The sequence below is a fragment of the Capricornis sumatraensis genome, chromosome 1, assembly GCF_032405125.1.
Source record: "Capricornis sumatraensis isolate serow.1 chromosome 1, serow.2, whole genome shotgun sequence".
Lineage (NCBI taxonomy): Eukaryota > Metazoa > Chordata > Mammalia > Artiodactyla > Bovidae > Capricornis > Capricornis sumatraensis.
In genome coordinates this window covers 244,668,084-244,687,870 of record NC_091069.1, presented here as the reverse complement: position 1 = coordinate 244,687,870, position 19,787 = coordinate 244,668,084, and the positions used below count along the sequence as shown (strand labels likewise).

The 19,787-nt window shown below is 41.7% G+C and overlaps 1 protein-coding gene across 4 annotated transcripts in view; it reads left to right on the top strand.

Moving 5' to 3' along the window:
* Positions 1 to 19,787, top strand: part of NEK11 (NIMA related kinase 11) — a 277,295-nt gene that overhangs the window by 128,095 nt on the left and 129,413 nt on the right. For 3 of the 4 annotated variants that reach the window (XM_068973446.1, XM_068973452.1, XM_068973433.1), the window contains 2 exons: positions 2,388 to 2,485; positions 4,323 to 4,437. In XM_068973446.1, the coding sequence (XP_068829547.1) occupies positions 2,388 to 2,485; positions 4,323 to 4,437 (213 nt within the window). The remainder of the gene's footprint in view (positions 1 to 2,387; positions 2,486 to 4,322; positions 4,438 to 19,787) is intronic. The other variant, XM_068973440.1, reaches the window with a different exon arrangement.

Below are 19,787 nucleotides of genomic sequence, written 5' to 3'. Positions count from 1 at the left end.
TCCTTATCATCATACATTGTGTTTAGCTCCTTTGGCAAATTACCCTAGATATCCAATAATAAATAAGGTTGCAGACTTACGTGAAATGCATCCCAAATTCACTTCCTCTGCATCCCAAGCACCTGAATAACAAATACCATTCCCTAATGGTTAAAAATATCTTCATTGACCTTGATGTGGGCTTTCATACTTAACGTAGTTTTTCTTCAGGGTTGTATTTGGATAATGGACATCAACACCAGCCTTACGGCTCTTTTGGTAAAAGCAACTTGGGAAGGAGTCATTTTCTGGGAGAAGTTTACTGTTTCAAATTCTGGTTATTTGTTCATTGGCGATTCCTGCATCTGAGGGAGAGTCTTTCCTTTAGCAGGAAGGGCCAGGCCCCCTGAAGTTGTGGGGGTGATCCCTAGGCCTGCAGACACCCTTTCTACTACTGTAGCTCAGTCAACAGAGGGCTCTGAATCTGGGGCGTGCAGGAGTGCCTACTGGAGCTCACTTGCAGGCAAAGCAGAGCCTGGGAACATTGTTTTCTGCTGCTCTCTGACTGAGGAGTCGAGTCACCTTTCTTGATGACTTAGTGGTTGTGAGTTCTCTCAAGTTCTGAAAACCCAAAGCTAGAGAAGATGGGGGCCCAGCCTTCTCTGACCTTAGGAGTCTCTATCAATTAACCCCTCAGCAGACAACGTGGGTGTGCTGATGCTGCTCTATCCCAACCCCCATTCTCAGGGAAGCTGGCCTCAGAGATGTGGGGGTTGGGAGGGTTTTTTTTTTCCTGGAATGCTCAGAGTCCCCTGCTTCTAAGGGATTTTACCCCCAGAGACTGGAAATTGAAAAGTACAGATGTGGTAATATTTTGTAGTATAAAGCCTGCTGCTGCTGCTGCTGCTGCTAAGTCACTTCAGTCGTGTCTGACTCTGTGCGACCCCAGAGACAGCAGCCCACCAGGCTCCCCCGTCCCTGGGGTTCTCCAGGCAAGAACACTGGAGTGGGTTGCTATTTCCTTCTCCAGTGCATGAAAGTGAAAAGTGAAAGTGAAGTCGCTCAGTCATGTTCGACTCTTAGTGACCCTGTGGACTGTAACCTACCAGGCTCCTCTGTCCATGGGATTTTCCAGGCAAGAGTACTGGAGTGGGGTGCCATTGCCTTCTCCAATTATAAAGCCTAAATAACTTTATTCTAACCATAGAAGTCGCTCAGTTATGTCTGACTGTTTGTGACCCCATGGACTGTAACCTACCAGGCTCCTCCGTCCATGGGATTCTCCAGAAACGAATACTGGAGTGGGTTGCCATTTCCTTCTCCAGGGGATCTTCCTGACCCAGGGATTGAACCCGGGTCTCCCGCCTTGCAAGCAGACGCTTTAAACTCTGAGCCACCAGGGAAGCCCATATTGAAGTTAGCATATGGTAAATAAAACATAGTTTCAAGTATAATCTTACATTTTAGTGTCTGATAATGTCTTCTTTGCTTTTCTTCATGGGCCTTCAAAATTGCCATTTTTGTGTTGTTTTAAATTTCTGATATGATTATTATCAGTGTGAAGCAACTGCACTATATGAAGTCCTATTCAACCTATAAAAATCAGGGCCCTTGGGGATTGTAAAGTCACTTAAGATTTTATTAACTCTATATTATCCTACAGAACATGGGATTCCAGATCTTGGCTCAGTTCAGATGAGGAACATGAGGATTTCACAGATTTTATGGAGTCCCAACTCATAACCTCCACAGTGTCTGCCTAGTTTCTCCCAATTCCATCCCCATCCATCAGCAAGGAGCAGAGGCAGGAGGAGGTGCCTGCAGTTGTCTTGGTCAGAGGACGGTGGTGGTTCATTCTTTGGTTGTTAGGGTTCAGTTCAACAACATCTTTGGTCCTGAGCTTTTCAGAAGCAGCCTTCCTCAGCTGCATAATGATGAGGACGGGAAGCGCTGATTGCGCCCAGCGCATGGTGTCGCTCAGCTCTCCAGGTCTCTCACCTTCCTTTGTGCCAATCAGCTGCTTCTCTCTAGCCCGTTGGTTCCATCCCACTCTCCCTCTTTCAAATGTCACCTCCTCTTCAGGAGAACCATCTTTGACCACTCAGCTCCACAGTCAGCTGGCGCTATTTCAAATTCTTATGGCTTCTAGCAGCGCTTCTCAAACTTCAAAATGCACCTGAATCACTGGTTGGTCTTGTTGAAATGCAGATTCTGACTTGCCTGGTCTGAAGTGGGGCCTGAGATACTGCATTTCTAATAAACTGCCTGGTGATTCTGATGCTGCTGGGCCAGGATCACACTGATTAGTAATGAACAAAAATTGGGTTCTTGAAAGCAGCTTCAGATGGAGGAGGATCTGGAAAAGCCATGATGAGCAGACCTTCTTATTATCTCTTTAGAAAAAATAGAACATTTAATGGGAATGGAAGAAAAGGAGAGGCAGCCTGAGCGAAAGTTCTTGTTCCCTCTGGAGGAGGATGGAGAGAGGAGGCCAGGCAGAGTGGAGGCCAGTCTGATCACATTCACAGTCTCCAGCATTTCAGTCAGATTCTTTACTGACTGAACCAGTAGGGAAGCCCAGGAGTGAGGCAGGTGTAACATATTCAGAGAACCAAGGACAGAGAGCTGAACACTTTGCAGATGGTCTAAAGGGTCTAGACATCTTGTGGAGAGGCATCAGTGAGCTGAAAAGGATGAAGTATAGTGTGAGAAATAAATTGGATCATTCAGGTGCAAGAAGCTAAAGAAAAACATAATTGAAAAGGAGAGAAGGAATGAAGAGGCACACACACTCCTGTCTTTCCCCAGATGTGCATTTGTGGTTGAATTTCTTCCTCCTCTCACTGGGCTCTGTTCTCCAGTTCTCTTGCTTCTGTCTGGTGAGCTGAAGCAAACCTCATTATATTTCAAAAGCAGTAGCTGGAGATGGAATCAAGAGTTCAGAGAGAGACAGGCTGGTTGTGTCACCCCTTAAACATTATAAAAATTCTTTGAGGCGTTTAGGAGAGTGGCTTGCTTTGTTTTTCAGATCCTGACTGACGGGGCCTTTTTCTCTGGCAGGCATTTTCTGCTCTGCTGGATTTGGGCTTTGAAATCTTGAAGTGTAGTTGACTGTGGAATCATGCTGGCACCATTTCTTAAAGGATGGTAGCTTAAAACAACTAGATGCCACGATGCACACACTAAGCCCAGTCTTTCTTTTATCCTGGGGTATATGCAAGTGTGAAGGTTTTTGTGAAGAGTGTGGCAGGTCAGGCCTGCAAATGTGGAATAGTCTTGGGGATCAAAGAGCAGGTCATATCCTGCTCCTTCTAAGACTATTAGAACAGTTCTCTTCAAAGAGAACCTCAGAAAATCGAAGTCAATTGAGAATTCAAATACTTGTTTTCAAAAAATTTCTGAAATAGATGCAAAGGCACATTTCACACAGTCTCTGTTTTTTCGCATTATTGGTGATCCTTTGAAATTTGGAGCCCCAGTTTTACCTCCTGCAACAATTATTATACAGTATAAAAAATGGACTATTTTTCTTAAAAATATTTATGACTATATTTCCAGAGATGCCACATCACAGTGTAGCACAGCTGTGTTTTACTTACTTATTTAGGATTAGTTTGAACTTTCTCCTTTTGATAAGAAGGTGCGCTTGGACTAGGTCTCCATGAAAACCATTTATCCTGGAAAACAGGTCAATTCAGCATTAGGTCTGGGTGGCAAACACACACACACACACACACACACACACACACACACACACACAGACACAGTGATTAGCTGAAATGCCTGTTGATATATTTGAGAAGTTTAACTTAACATTTTTAAGTATAAACTCTTATGTCACCTCTTAGATCTTTCTTTTAGGGAATTGAAATTCATAAAATCACAGAGCTATAAAAGCTGGAAGAGAGCTTGAACATTATCGAAGCCAGCACCTGTAGTCTTGAGATGAGGAAGCTGAGCAGGGCTGGGCTAGGCTGTGGGGAGCATGTGGCCTGGGTGCACAATGGAAGGAGATCCTCATTCTCAGCAGCCGATGCTGCAAGTCAGTACCTCCTTCCGTGTGCGCCCTGGGCGTCCCACCTGCCTCACCCTCACCATGACCCTGACACTCAGGCCAAGGGAGGTTACATGCTTTGCCCAAGGTCACCTGCCAAGTTAATTCAAAGCTGTTTGTTGCATTCCAAGCTGCCTTCCTAAGATTTGAAAATGTTATCATGTTTAATGGAGAGGATTAGGTAGGCTTTTGTTTCCAAATCATTTTCTAAACAAGAATCTTGTTTCATTTGTGGTAATGCTGTTTCCTCTGATCAGCTTCTCATGAATTGTTCATTACTTTTTGCAAGGAATTTGATGACCCAGCTTCAGACAACCTGCCTGAGTCTCAGCCCATTCCTTCCCTGGATCTCCGCACCCTTGGGTCAAATGTGGAGGACACCATAGCTGACCTTGGAGATCATGGTATGAATTTGCATCAGTGTTCAGAAGGCTGCTCTTGGATGACAGGTGGGCTGGTGTGGCTGACTGTCCAGTGGGCCTGGCTGCCTCTGGGGAAAGCTTTGGGTGTATGCAGCCACCTTCTATCAGTTTGCCAGAGCTGAGCTGAGGTGATACAGAGCAGGAAGCTGAGGCTTTGTCTGTCCTCTCTGTCTTCTTGACATGGTGAAGATGAACTAGAAATTCACACTGGACAAGGGACCTCCCCTTCTGTATGAGTTAAACAGCATCACCACTAACCTGTGTAGGACTATGAAAGCTCTGAAATACAGTTTCCCTCTGTAACTGGTTTTCCTGGCCCTCATGAGCCAGAAAAGAAAGTGCTCAGAGCTGTCAGCCAAACTGGGTTATCATAGCCTAATGGTAAAAAAACGTGAGTTGTAGAGTAAAAAGTCTGGCCCAGTGGGGGAAGCCCCTGGCAACAATTTCCTTAACCATGAAGCAATCCATTAATAAAGTGAATGAGCTGAGGCTGTTATGTGCTCTCAGCACATTATGAAAGCCAAAGAGAGGAAGCAGTTCATGACCCCGAGAGGGAGGGCTCGGAATGTGTGGCCTTTCAGTCCTGTACCCTTCTCCCCAGGGCTATGGACAAGTGCCAGAACCAGTGTGTGTGCGTACATAGTCACTTCAGTCATATCCAGCTCTTGGCAACCCCACAGACTGTGTAGCCCACCAGGCTCCTCTGTCCATGGAATTATCCAGGAAAGAATACTGGAGTGGGTTGTCTTGCTCTCCTCCAGGGGATCTTCCTGACCCAGGGACTGAACCCACGTCTCTTATGTGTCCTGCATTGGCAGGCGAGTTTTACCACTAGTGCCATCTGGGAAACCCAGGACCATCGTAGGCACTCAGTTAACATTCCTCAGGTGAATGAATGATACGTTGTTTGGACCTCTGAGAGGCAGGTGCCAAGATGGGGCTAAAAGTACAAAATGTTATCAGGAGAGTTGGGCAAGGAGCCTGGAAAGGCTGAGAGAATGTCAGACTGTGATTCAAGTTTCAGTCCGAGTGCAGAGAGGTTCCTGGGCGAGCACCAGTCTGCAAGGCAGGCAGAGGCAGCCGGGACGTCAGGAGGTGCTTCAGGAGACTTAGGCCTTAGTGTGCCTGCTGCGGAGGTCCTAGGATGGGGGTGGGGGCGGGGGCATGGGAGCCTCACACGTCTTGTGGTCGAAGGTCTCCAGGTACATCCTTGTGGCCGAAACTCTCTTTGGCAGGAGCTGAATTCTCTTTTCAAAAAAAGTGGAGGTAGTGGCGCTTGGATTGGCTGGCCATTTCAGCCCAAGCGTGCATCTGATGCCTTCCTGTTGGAGCTGTTAGAGCTGGTACTGCCTCCTTCAGCTGTGAGGAGACCAGGACCTGAAAGTCTTCAGGTACTATCTGCCAACTTTCGAAAGGATGTTTTGGAAGCCACCTGGTAATGGGAGTTGTTGGCAGACAGATATGTGTATCAGATGGATTTGCATCTAGGTTCTTTGCAGGTGTTTCTTTAGCACATTATTTGTTATTTTCCAAAGGTAAAATTTGGAAGCATAGAACTATCCCCTGGGCTTTTCTTTCCAAGACTATAAAACTGAGGACCAGACAGCCACCAAGTAGCACCAATTCTGACAGCCTGTGTGTTGCTCAAGGGCCATCACCATCTAGAAAGAGGGAGCCCCAAGACAGGGTGTTGAGCAGGTGGTCTAGGAGTGAGAGGCCTGGGCCCGGCCTCCAGATTTCAGATAGGAAAGGTACCTATTATTCATTTCACAAATGAGAAACCAAACACAGAAATTAATTTGCTCAAGGACTCCAGAGTTCCTGCTTCCAGTGCATGTTACTTCTAAGCTAGCTCAGACCACAGCGCTGCCAGGACTCTGGGCTGGCGGCCTCCGTACCTCACGCTTTGTCCTCTGTCAGGAGGTTCTGCTATGGCAGACCATGTGTTGAGTTACCAACCAAACTGAAAATAGGCCATTCCTTTGCCCACCTTATCCATGCCATAAGGAAACACTATTTAAGTCCCCATTATAAGCTGTGAGAGCCAAAAACACATAGTAGTTTTAGTTTGGCCAAATGCCTTGGAAAATACTTATAAAATTTCCCTTTTTTTTTCCTGTAAATTTGTATTTTCTAATTTCTGTTCTTTATTAAATATTAAATTGAAAAGGGAGACTATGAAGGACTATGAACATGTAGCCCTTGGCTTGATGATTGGTTAGTAACTGCAGGATGATTAGTGACCTCATAGCTTAATTGTGAAATTTTGAGACAGGAGATTTTAATTTTTTCATGAACTCTGAAGTGGTTCGTTATTTCTCCCATTCTCTGCCTTTTAGAAGATTTGACTACAAACTTTAAGCACCCAGAAGAAGTTTTTATTTATTTTTTATCTGGTTTGTATATGCAAAATAAAATCACACAATCATTTTTTAAGCTCCTTTACCAAATGTTTAATCAGTCTTGGATGTTGAATTAGGAAATTCCAGAAGGAACTGAGGAGTTTGTTGCAGAGAAACAGGACAGGGTGATGCATTATTTACCTCTGATATGTGTTTAGTTGACTACGGTGGATTTAATCTAGCTGAAGTCATGAGTAAGCATTATAATCAAATGAAAAAGCATGACTGGAACACTGAAGAAATTATCCTCATTTAACTCCTTGTGTGTAATACTGATGATTTCTTGCACATTAATTCTTGCCAGAAACTTTATTGCACTCTAGCCTTATTTTTAGCAACCAACAGCTGAGTTTCAGAGTAGCATTTCTTGCAAAGCTGGAATATCCTGGAACTCAGGGGCCCCAGATCACGCAGAGCATGGCTCTCACAATGCAGAGGCTGCACAGTTGTCCACCTTGGCTGCCTACCTAGAGCCTGACCAGCTGCCACTTAATTTCCTTAATTTCAAGCCACTCCTTGAGCCAGTTCTGAGCTCCTTCCCTGTGCTCAGAGAAAGCTTGGACCCCAAGAATTTCATACTTTGCTTGCCCATAGGAAGCCCACATGCCCTTATTTTAGTTGCAGGTTGACCTTTGATTTATGGTGCCATTTCTTCCCTTTAAATGTCTAAGTGGAAATAAGGTGATTAACGATGACATTTTTAAATTGTTTTTCTTTTTAAAAAGAAAATGTTTACTTATTGCAACTGCACTTCTAGATGGTTACCAAGAGAAATGCAAGCATGTCTATAAGGATGAACACAGATGTTCTTAGCAGTTGTATTTATAGTACCAAAAAGTAGAAGCAAGTGTCAATCAATAGGTGAATAGATAAACTAACTTGTAGTTTATCCATACAATGTAATACTTGTCAATGAAAAGAAGCAAACTATCAATATACACTAGTTTGGGTGTATATCTAAACACTGAGCTGAATGAAAGAAGATAAAGACGAAAGAATTCCTATTGAGTAATTCCATTTCTATGAAGTCCAGAACTAGCAGCACTTACCTCCAGTGACAGAAAGGAGGCCACTGGTTGCCTGGGGATCATGGTGTTAGAAACTGACTCCAAAAGTACCCAAGGAGCCTCTTGTGGTGATGGTAACCCAGATGTATATATTTGTCAGAACTTATTAAACTCTATTTTTTTAAGTTTTTTTTTTTAAATTTAAATTTATTTATTTTAATTGGAAGCTAATTCTTTACAATATTGTATTAGTTTTGCCATACATCAACATGAATCCGCCACGGGTGTTCCCAATGGTATTGGAGTATAGCCCATTAACAATGTTGTGATAGTTTCAGTTGGACAGAAAATGGATTCAACCATATATATGTATCCATTCTCCATGAAACTCCCCTCCCATCCACCCTGCTATTGAACTCTATAATTTAAATGAATGGATTTTATTGTTCATAAATTATACCTCAATAAAACTGATACATTTTTTAGAAATGATAAAATATCCAGAAAAGAATACACGAGTAATGCCTATTAGCTTGTGTTTTAGCTAATGAATGGCTGAGAGAGATTGGCATGAAATCATGGAGCTAGAAGGCATCCAAGAGGATCTCTGGATATTATTTGGAACACAGGGTCCTTAGTCCAAAAAAATGGTTGTGGGGTTTTCTCCTAATGTCAACCAAGCAACATTGTCTTCCATGAGGAATGTAGGAGTGTTAATAGAGTTTGTAGTCTTCTGTCAGGAGGCGAGAAGATGAGGGCTGGAATCCTCTGGCTCCTCTCTCAGTCTTTTTTATTGTGGGGCTCATGTTGTGAGGTTGGAGACCTATACCAGTAGAGCTAAGAGGACCTGGGACGTACAAAAGCAGCCTGAGCATTATAGGACAAAATGTAACAGTCCAGACTCCAAATGTATCCGAAAACCTGCCCTATCAGCCCTCAGAAAAGATGACCATGTGCTGGAGGTCATGTCCACATTCCCAGATGTCCTCTCACTTTCAGAGCTCTGTCTTAGAGACTTGATTGATGAGTATAAATTGATGGTGCTTCTGCTTCATATTTGTCATGTATTCTGCTGAGTTACACTTGTGTTTGCTACTGACTCTCACATTTACTCCCAGGAATAGGCACCTGCAGTCACTCCCTAATTTTCTGAGCTCTAGAGGATAATTAGAATGAATCTAACATCAAATGAAGATGTACTGACTCCCACCCTTCAGTTCAGTTCAGTTCAGTTGCTCAGTCGTGTCCAACTCTTTGCGACCCCATGAATCGCAGCACGCCAGGCCTCCCTGTCCATCATCAGCTCCTGGAGTTCACTCAGACTCACATCCATCGAGTCAGTGATGCCATCCAGCCATCTCATTCTCTGTCGTCCCCTTCTCCTTCTGCCCCCTATCCCTCCCAGCATCAGAGTCTTTTCCAATGAGTCAACTCTTTGCATGAGGTGGCCAAAGTATTGTAGTTTCAGCTTTAGCATCGTCCTTCCAATGAGCACCCAAGACTGATCTTTAAAATGGACTGGTTGGATCTCCTTGCAGTCCAAGGGACTCTCAAGAGTCTTCTTCAACACCACATTTCAAAAGCATCAATTCTTCGGTACTCAGCTTTCTTCACAGTCCAACTCTCACATCCATACATGACCACTGGAAAAACCATAGCCTTGACTAGAGACGGACCTTTGTTGGCAAAGTAATGTCTCTGCTTTTTATTTTATTTTTTCATTGAATATTGTTCAACTTTATTTGTATTTTGTTTTTTTTTTAAAATTTATTTATTTTAATTGGAGGCTAAATACTTTACAATATTGTATTGGTTTTGTGGTCATAACTTTCCTTCCCAAGGAGTAAGCATCTTTTAATTTCATGGCTGCAGTCACCATCTGCAGTGATTTTGGAGCCCAAAAAAATAAAGTCTGACAGTGCTTCCACTGTTTCCCCATCTATTTCCCATGAAGTGATGGGACCAGATGCAGTGATCTTAGTTTTCTAAATGTTGAGCTTTAAGCCAAAATTTTCACTCTTCTCTTTCACTTTCATCAAAAGGCTGTTTAGCTCCTCTTCACTTTCTGCCAGAAGAGTGGTGCCATTTGCATATCTGAGGTTATTGATATTTCTCCCAGCAATCTTTATTTCAGCTTGTGCTTCTTCTAGCCCAGCGTTTCTCATGATATACTCTGCATATAAGTTAAATAAGCAGGGTGACAGTATACAGCCTTGACGTACTCCTTTTCCTATTTGGAACCAGTCTGTTGTTCCATGTCCAGTTCTAACTATTGCTTCCTGACCTGCATATAGGTTTCTCAAGAGGCAGGTCAGGTGGTGTGGTATTCCCATCTCTTTCAGAATTTTCCACAGTTTATTGTGATCCACACAGTCAAAGGCTTTGGCATAGTCAATAAAGCAGAAATAGATATTTTTCTGGAACTCTCTTGCTTTTTCCATGATCCAGAGGATGTTGGCAATTTGATCTCTGGTTCCTCTGCTTTTTCTAAAACCAGCTTGAACATCTGGAGTTCACAGTTCACGTATTGCTGAAGCCTAGCTTGGAGAATTTTGAGCATTACTTTGCTAGTGTGTGAGATGAGTGCAATTGTGGGGTAGTTTGAGCATTCATAGGTATTGCCTTTCTTTGGGATTGGAATGAAAACTGACCTTTTCCAGTCCTGTGGCCACTGCTGAGTTCTCCAAATTTGCTGGCATATTGAGTGCACCACTTTCACAGCTTCATCTCTCAGGATTTGAAATAGCTCAGCTGTAATTCCATCACCTCCACTAGCTTTGTTCGTAGTGATGCTTCCTAAGGCCCACTTGAGTTCACATTCCAGTATGTCTGGCTCTAGGTGAGTGATCACACCATCATGATTATCTGGTAAATTAGAATTGGTCAAATAGGAGATGGCAAAAGTGAACATCGACATTTTAGGAATCAGTGAACTAAAATGGACTAGAATTGGTGAATTTAATTCAGATGACCATTATATCTACTTCTAAGAATCCCTTAGAAGAAATGGAGTAGCCCTCATAGCCAACAAAAGAGTCTGAAATGCAGTACTTGGGTGCAATCTAAAAAAAGAACAAAATGATCTCTGTTTGTTTCCAAGGCAAACCATTCAATATTACAGTAATCCAAGTCTGTGTCCCAACCAGTAACACTGAAGAAGCTGAAGTTGAGTGGTTCTATGAAGATCAGCAAGACCTTCTAGAACTAACTCTATACATGGACATCACCATATGGTCAACACTGAAATCAGATTGATTATATTCTTTGAAGCCAAAGATGGAGAAGGTCTATACAGTCAGCAAAAACATGACTGGGAGCTGACTGTGGGTCAGATCATGAACTCCTTATTGCCAAATTCAGACTTAAATTGAAGAAAGTAGGGAAAACCACTAGACCATTCAGGTATGACCTAATAAAATTCCTTATGATTATCTGGTGGAAATGAGAAATAGATTCAAGGGATTAGATCTGATAGACTGCTTGAAGAACTATGAATGGAGGTTTGTGGCATTTTACAGGAGGCAGTGACCAAGACCATCCCCAGAAAAAGAAATGCAAAAAGGCAAAATGGCTATCTGAGGAATGCTTACAAATAGGTGAGAAAAGAAGAGATGCTAAAGGCAAAGGAGAAAAGGAAAGATATACCCATCTGAATGCAGAGCTCCAAAAAATATCAAGGAGACATAAGAAAGCTTTCCGAGGTGATCAACTAAAATCAATAGAGGAAAGCAACAGAATGGGAAAGACTAGAGATTTCTTCCAGAAAATTAGAGATACCAAGGAAACATTTCATGCCAAGATGAGCACAATAAAGGATAGAAATGGTATGGTCCAAACAGAAGCAGACGAGATTAAGAAGAGGTGGCAAGAATATACAGAAGAACTGTACAAAAAAATCTTCATGACCCAGATAACCACAATGGTGGTTAGAGCCAGACATCCTGGAATGTGACGTCAAGTGGGCCTTAGGAAGCATCACTATGAACAAAGCTAGTGGAGGTGATGGAATTACAGTTGAGCTATTTCAAATCCTGAGAGATGAAGCTGTGAAAGTGGTGCACTCAATATGCCAGCAAATTTGGAGAACTCAGCAGTGGCCACAGGACTGGAAAAGGTCAGTTTTCATTCCAATCCCAAAGAAAGGCAATGCCAAAAATGCTCAAACTACTTCACAATTGCACTCACTTCACACGCTAGCAAAGTAATGCTCAAAATTCTCCAAGCCAGATTTCAACAGTATGTGAACCAAGATTTTCCAGATGTTCAAGCTGGTTTTAGAAAAGGCAGAGGAACCAGAGGTCAAATTGCCAGCATCCATTGGATCATCGAAAATGCAAGAGAATACCAGAAAGACATCTACTTCTGCTTTATTGATTACACCACAGTCTTTGACTGTGTGTAATCACAACCAACTGGAAAATTCTGCATGAGTTAGGAATACCAGACCACCTTACCTGCCTCCTGAGAAATCTGTATGCAGGTCAAGGAGCAACAGTTAGAACTGGACATGGAACAACAGACTGGTTCCAAATCGGGAAAGGAGTATATCAAGACTACATATTTTCACCCTGCTTGTTTGACTTATATGCAGGGTACATCATGCAAAATTCAGTGCTGGATGAAGGACAAGCTGGGATCAAGATTTTGGGAAGAAATATCAATAATCTCAGATATGCAGATGACACCACCCTTATGGCAGAAAGCAAAGAGGAACTAAAGAGGAGAGTGAAAATGTTAATTTAAAACTCAATATTCATTGTCATTCGTTTCATGTTGATGTATGGCAAAACCAGTACAGTATTGTAAAGTGAAAAAAATTATAAAATTTGACAAAAACCAAAAAACCCCCAAAAACTCAATATTCAAAAAACTAAGATCATGGCATCCAGTCCCATCACTTCATGGCAAAAAGATGGAGAAATGATGGAAAGTGTCAGACTTTATTTTCTTGGGCTCTAAAATCACATCAGATGGTGACTGCGGCCATGAAATTAAAAGATGCTTGCTCTTTGGAAGAAAAGTTATGACTGACCTAGGCAGCATATTGAAAAAACATTACTTTGGCAACAAAGGTCCATCTAGTCAAAGCTATGGTTTTTTCAGTAGTCATGTATGGATGTGAGAGTTGAACCGTAAAGAAAGCTGAGTGCTGAAGAATCAATGCTTTTGAACTGTGGTGTTTGAGAAAACTCTTGAGAGTCCCTTGGACTGCACAAAGATCCAACCAGTCCATCCTAAAGGAAATCAGTCCTGAATATTCATTGGAAGAACTGATGTTGAAGCTGATACTCCAATACTTTGGCCACTTGATGCAAAAAACTTACTCCTTTGGAAAAGACCCTGATGCTGGGAAAGATTGAAGGTGGGAGGAAAAGGGGCGGACAGAGGATGAGATTGTTGGATGGCATCACCAACTCGATGGACATGACTTTGAGCAAGCTCTGGGAGTTGGTGATGGACAGGGAAGCTTGGCATGCTGCAGTCCACAGGGTCTCAAAGAGTCGGCCACAACTGAGAAACTGAACTGAACTGAACCCCTTAGCTAAGCATAAATTGTGTGTTAGTCACTCAGTCGTGTCCAGCTCTTTGTGATCCGGTGGACTGCAGCCCACCAGGCTCCTCTGTGGGATTTCCCAGGCAAGAATACTGGAATGGGTAGCCATTTCCTTCTCTGAGGGAATCTTCCTGACCCACGCGTTGAACCTGGGTCTCCTGCATTACAGGCAGATTCTTTACTAACTAAGCCACCAGAGAAGCCCAGTAGTTATTAAACTATGGTCTCTGCTGGTAGAGCAAAGAGGTTTTTTCTTGGCCATACAGTAGCATGGCAAGCAAGATCGTAGTACTGGCCCGAGATTGAACCCCTACCCCCTGTAGTGGAAGCACAACGTCTCAGTCATTGGACTGACAGGGAATTCCCACTCAGAGAACATCTTTAAGTGACCTCATTTCCTGTAGCATGGTTCAGGTTTGGAATGAATCAGTTAAGCAGAAAATTAAGCATCCATCATAGCTTTAAGGTAGAATAGAAACAAAATACTATAGACTAAAACCTTGTATAATGTGTGTTTCAGATAGCGTTTTGGACATACTATGGTATGTGAAAGTGAAGTCGCTCAGTCGTGTCCGACTCTTTGCGACCCCATGGACTGTAGCCTATCAGGCACCTCCGTCCATGGGGTATTCCAGGCAAGAGTGCTGGAGTGGATTGCCATTTCCTTCTCCAGGGGATCTTCCCAACCCAGAAATCGAACCCAGGTCTCCCGCATTGCAGGCAGATGCTTTACTGTCTGAGCCACCAGGGAGGATTATACTATGATATGGTTTTCCTTTTATAAATGAAATTGTTTTTCTTGTATGCAGTTTCACAGTTGTGCTCAGGGCTCCTGTGCCCACCACCTGGAGAGCATCATCGTGATGACGAAAGGAAGCTAAGGGGTCATAGAAAACGAGCCTAGCAATATTGGACGGTGCTTACTTCCAGTCTCATGAGCATCTTTGACTCATTAATTTTTTTGTTGAAGTGATTGAAGTCTTCTGCTTTGGTGTTTAGGCCAGACTTTAATTTAAATATTTGTAATAGGCATTTAAATTTGTCCTCTTTGAGTTTTGTAAAGGCACTCTCTGTCCTGTTGTGTGGCAGTGAGAGCCTCCTCAGTATCAGCTCTAGCTTTACTTGTCAAACTTGCACTTTTTTCAAGTGAAATAACATATTTCCAGAAAAAAACCCCAGTAATAACAAAACCTTTCTGTCAAGGAACTGCAGTAGTAATTCCTTCTGTCACTCATGACTAACAGCATTTTCCACTGATTTCTCTTTTTCTCTTGCTTCTAAAAAATTCAAAATAGAAAAATAAGAAACATATAAAAAATATCCAAAATGATTATTTTGTTTCAGAGTAGTATGTCTGTGTGTGAGCAATAATATGAATTTGACTTACTCTTAAAAAATCCATTTTTCTGTTTACCTTCAGAATGTTTGTGATATTGTCAGCATTTACAGCTTCTCAGCTAGAATCATCTCTGAGGCTGCAGGATGGAGTCTTCATAAATTCCTCTTGCCAACCTGTGCTTTGGCATCCACATGTCAGAATGCGTTTCATACGAATCATGAAAGTGTAGTGTGATTCTACATGCTCCACTTTACAGCTGACCTTGACCATCCTTTCCTGCTGATTCTGGACTTATTTGGGTTTCTTTTTCTGGCATGACTCCTTTAAATTATTAATGGGCATTTCTTCTGACTATTAAAGATTAGCTGGCTAAGTACAGAGTTGTAGTTGAGTGTAAGATGCCTGTTATCTTTCAACACATTTTGCACCTGGACATTTGGGGTTGTAGAGATCAGTGACTTTACTCTCTTATATCTCAGATTAATTTTTTCTTTTGAATCTAGGAATAATGAGCAAACCCACTCCTCTCCCCAGCTTAACTCCACATGGCCTGTTTTCCTGGCTTAAAGCAGCTTAGACTTAAATTAACCCCCCTCTTTCTCTATACTTCCACCTCCCCAACCCCATTTTAAGGTATAATTTGACAGTTTGCACAAGCAATTGCTTATGAACATGTGGCCTCTAGTTGTAGAGGCCTCCCTTTATTTGTAGAATTAGACATTTTGAACAACACTAACTTTTGTGGGTTTATGGTCCCCTGAATGAGAGATTTTAGTGATGTATTTGAAAAGCAGATCAAGGGAAAAAGCATTTCTGGGGAAAATTTTAAATGCCTAAAATGTATCTTTGTGTCTTTTCCGAGGAGCCAGTGCCCTGGGTGTGCAGGCATGTTCATAGGCCCACATGTATGCTCCTGGGAGCACCGGCATACTTTCATCCTGATATCATTTGATACCGTACCTCCTACTTTTTACTTGATAAATCACATTTACATTTTGTTGATCTCTGCTCCAGATTCTACCTAGTAGGTATCCTTGTGAGAGTGTATGTTTCCCACTGTATTGACAGTATTTGTTGATTGACATGTGATGATGTCCCTGAGAGGCATTCACATACAGGAGTGTGTCACAGCCCCTCAGCTGAGAGCCAGTAAGCCGGTCCCTCGCTATTTAAAGCATGGTCTGTGGACTATGGTGGGGCACAGCATTCCTGACCAACAAAAGATTCCTCTATGGGAAATCTTTGATTTCCCTCGGTACATCTCTTGTACTTCTCAGTCTCAGTGTCTGCTTCCCAGAGGACCCTGTCCCACCATCGCTGCTAGCTCTAATGCTCAGCAGGTCTGCAGGATGCTTCAGTTGAAAACTGGCAGCTCCCTGAATGCCCTGCAGCTCAGCAGGAAGTCTGTGGGAGGAGAGCTGGGAGGCACCCTCTGTAGATGCCACAGTGGTTCATCACAGTCACCCATCTGCTTGATGAAAAAAAGCAGATTGGGATAAACAGTCTGTAATTCAATATTTTTCTCCAACTTCAAGTAACCTTATCTCTAGTATGTTAAAAGTAAGAATGACTGAAACTTCTGGAATAACCACACACATTTCACAAAACTCCATTAGACTGGAAGCCATGAGTTGAAAGAGGTTTGGAGACAGAATTTATCTTTTCTCCAATTCTTCCATTTACCAGCTATGTGAACTTGGGCAAAAAATTTATATTTCCTAGCCTTGGTTTCTCATCCATATAATGGGTAATAGTAATACCTGGACTTCTGGGGTTAATAAGGAATAAATTAGATGATATACAAAGAACTTAGCATAGTACACAAAACAGAAAACATGCAACAATCTCTTACTGAAAAAATACAGTGTCAAAGCAAGTTGCAGTATTTTCTCAACTTCCACATAAAACCTTTACAGTTGGTAATGAGATAACCAACTATATCTCATCAGTTTTTAACCACCAATAGGAGACCTTCTGATTATAGTTTTATAAGCACCTTCACTCTATAAATTAAATATGATTTGGAATATATTACTTTTTTTTTGCTCTAGTTTTTGCATATGGAAAATGTAAAATCACTTAGGCTCATTAGTTGAGCCTGTCCAATTATGGTCTTAATTATGCTCATCTGGGCCAATTATTTTAGCACCAAGAAAAATTGCCTTCTTTGTCAAGACCATAGACAAGAAACAGAACCAGCCCCCAGAACCAAAGCCGAGTCTCTGCAGATATACATGTTCTGATTTGAGTCAAGGGTGCCATTGTTATACCCAGAAGCAGAACCTGGGACAAAGTTACTGCTTTAAAACATGCTCCTTTGTCAGCCATCCTCAGCCTGTAAACTAGCAGCTAAAATATCCATCTATTTTCTCTAAAAACATTATAAATGTAAAAACATTTTGTGCTAAGGAGCGTAATAAGGGCAAGAATATACATTCATTTTTCCACTGTAGTCTCATTTGGGATTTAGGCCAAACTCAGTAGATTAAAATAAAGAACTCGGTAGGCATAACTATGACTTTTGCAATGGAAATATTCAAGTAATGCATGCAGTTATTTTAATGGAACTTTTATGCTCCGGTTTATAATGAAATGAGGGAGCTTTTCCAAATCACAGGGATTTGTTCTGTATTCTGCCTCAGAGGGTGTATGTATGAGTGACCTCTTGGTTTTAGACAAGTTGCCCTGAATTCTGTTATTTTCTCCTTTAGTTAGGATATAAAGGAATTTCAGCAGGCCACTTTTCCAAAGCATAGATTGCTAAGTTAGGGGAAAGTCTATGCTTATTTCAAACGAATGTATGATTTTGCCTCTCCTAGGGCTGCAGTGGAATCAGAATATTCCTGATATGATTTTATGTTCATGGTGGTCGTGGTGGTGGTTTTGTTGCTAAGTCGTGTCCAACTCAATCCCATGGACTGTAGCTCGCCAGGCTCCTCTGTCCATGGGATATCCCAGGCAAAAATACTGGAGTGGGTTGCCATTTCCTTCTCCAGGAGATCTTCCCAACCTAGGGATTGAACCCAGGTCTTTTGCATCTCAGACACTCTCCTGCATTGCAGTAGGATTTTTTACTGACTGAACCACCAGGGAAGCCCTTTATGTGCTAGTTAAATCATTTGATTCAATCATTTGATTCTTGCCACAAATCTGGTGAGATAGGCAAGTCATATTTATTTTAAAGAAGGGCATATATGTCCTAGAAGTGACATAGTAGCTTGTTCAAAACAGTGTTTTTTGACTATTGTATGTCATAAACAACTATCTTCAGAATATCTTCAGAAGTTTTCAGAATATATCTTCAGAAATTTTAAATTCAGATATAAATTCAAAAATATCTTCAGAAACTTTCTGAAATTTTTATATTTTCTTAAAAATTCTAGATTGTCCTAGTAATAATATAATTCTCAATTCTCTTTTTATGTGGGAGAGTAAAGCAGGAGCTCTGGTTAGAGGGCCAGGGTTTCCTACACCTAGGGCCTGCCCTAGAGCTGGCTACACCTGTGATGTTGTTTATCATATCAGAGAGTGGGAGGTTTGGAATGGCAACTCAAAGAGAAGGGAAGGCAGGCTGACTCTGACGTTTCATCTGAGAGACTGAGACTGAGGCTTGTCCATGCTCAGGAGGGAGCAGGTCTTAATAGTCTATGTCAGGCTACCTCACGCACAGGAGGCTGAGGAGGCCACCTTGCTCCTCAAGTAAAGGTGCACTTGCTCACATGTGTTCTGAGTCCCGACTTTCCAAATGGGCTGCTGAACCCAATCAAAAAAAGGGCGGAAGATCTAAACAGACACTTCTCCAAAGAAGACATCCAAATGGCCAAAAAATCACATGAAAAGATGCTCAACATCACTAATTATTAGAGAAATGCAGATCAAAACTACAGTGAGGTATCACTCATTCAAGTCAGAATGGCCACCATTGAAAAATCTATAAGCAGTAAGCACTGTAGAGAAAAGGGAACCCTCCTACCCTGTTGGAGGGAATGTAAATGGGCGCAGCCTCTATGGAGAATAGCATGGAGGTTCCTTAGAAAACTGAAAACAGAGTTACCATATGATACAGCAGTCCTACTCCTGGGCATATATCTGTGAAAACTATATACTTTCAACAGATATGTGCATGCCAGTGTTTATTGCAGCACTATTTACAGTAGCCAAGACATGAAAGCAACATGAATATTCATCAACAGATGAATGGATAAAGAAGATGTGGTATATATATACAATGGAACTTTACTCAGCCATGAAAAAGAATGGAATGATGCCATTTGTAGCAACATAGATAAACCTAGAGATATTATACTATTATAGTAAAGTAAGTCAGAAAGAAAAAGACAAATATCATGATATTTTAAGCATATATATGTGGAATCTAAAAAATTTATACAAATGAATTTATTTAAAAAATAGAAACAGACTCACGGGCTTAGAAAACAATCTTACCAGAGAGGAAAGGAGTTGGGGGAGATAAATTAGGAGGTTAGGATTCACATATACACACTGCTGCTGCTGCTAAGTCGCTTCAGTCGTGTCCGACTCTGTGCGACCCCATAGACAGCAGCCCACCAGGCTCCCCCATCCCTGGGATTCTCCAGGCAAGAACACTGAAGTGGGTTGCCATTTCCTTCTCCAACATATACACACTGCTACATATAAAATAGAAAATCAAGAAGGACCAGTAGGTCTTAATAGCACAGGGAACTCTACTCAACAGTTTGTAATAATCTATATAAGAAAATAATCTGAAAAAGAATTGATATATAAAAATGTATATGTATTATGTGTGTGTAACTAAATCATTTTGCTGTACACCTGGACATTAACTATACTCCAATATAAAATAAATGCAATACTATACATTAACTGTACTCCAATATAAAATAAGTTTTAAAAATTAAGGGGATTAGCTCAAGATGGCAGAGTAGAAGGGTATGAGCTCATCCATTGTTATATAAATACAAAAAGCACAACAAATCACTGAAAAACCATTGACAAAAAATTTCTAGAACCTACCCAAAAAGATACCC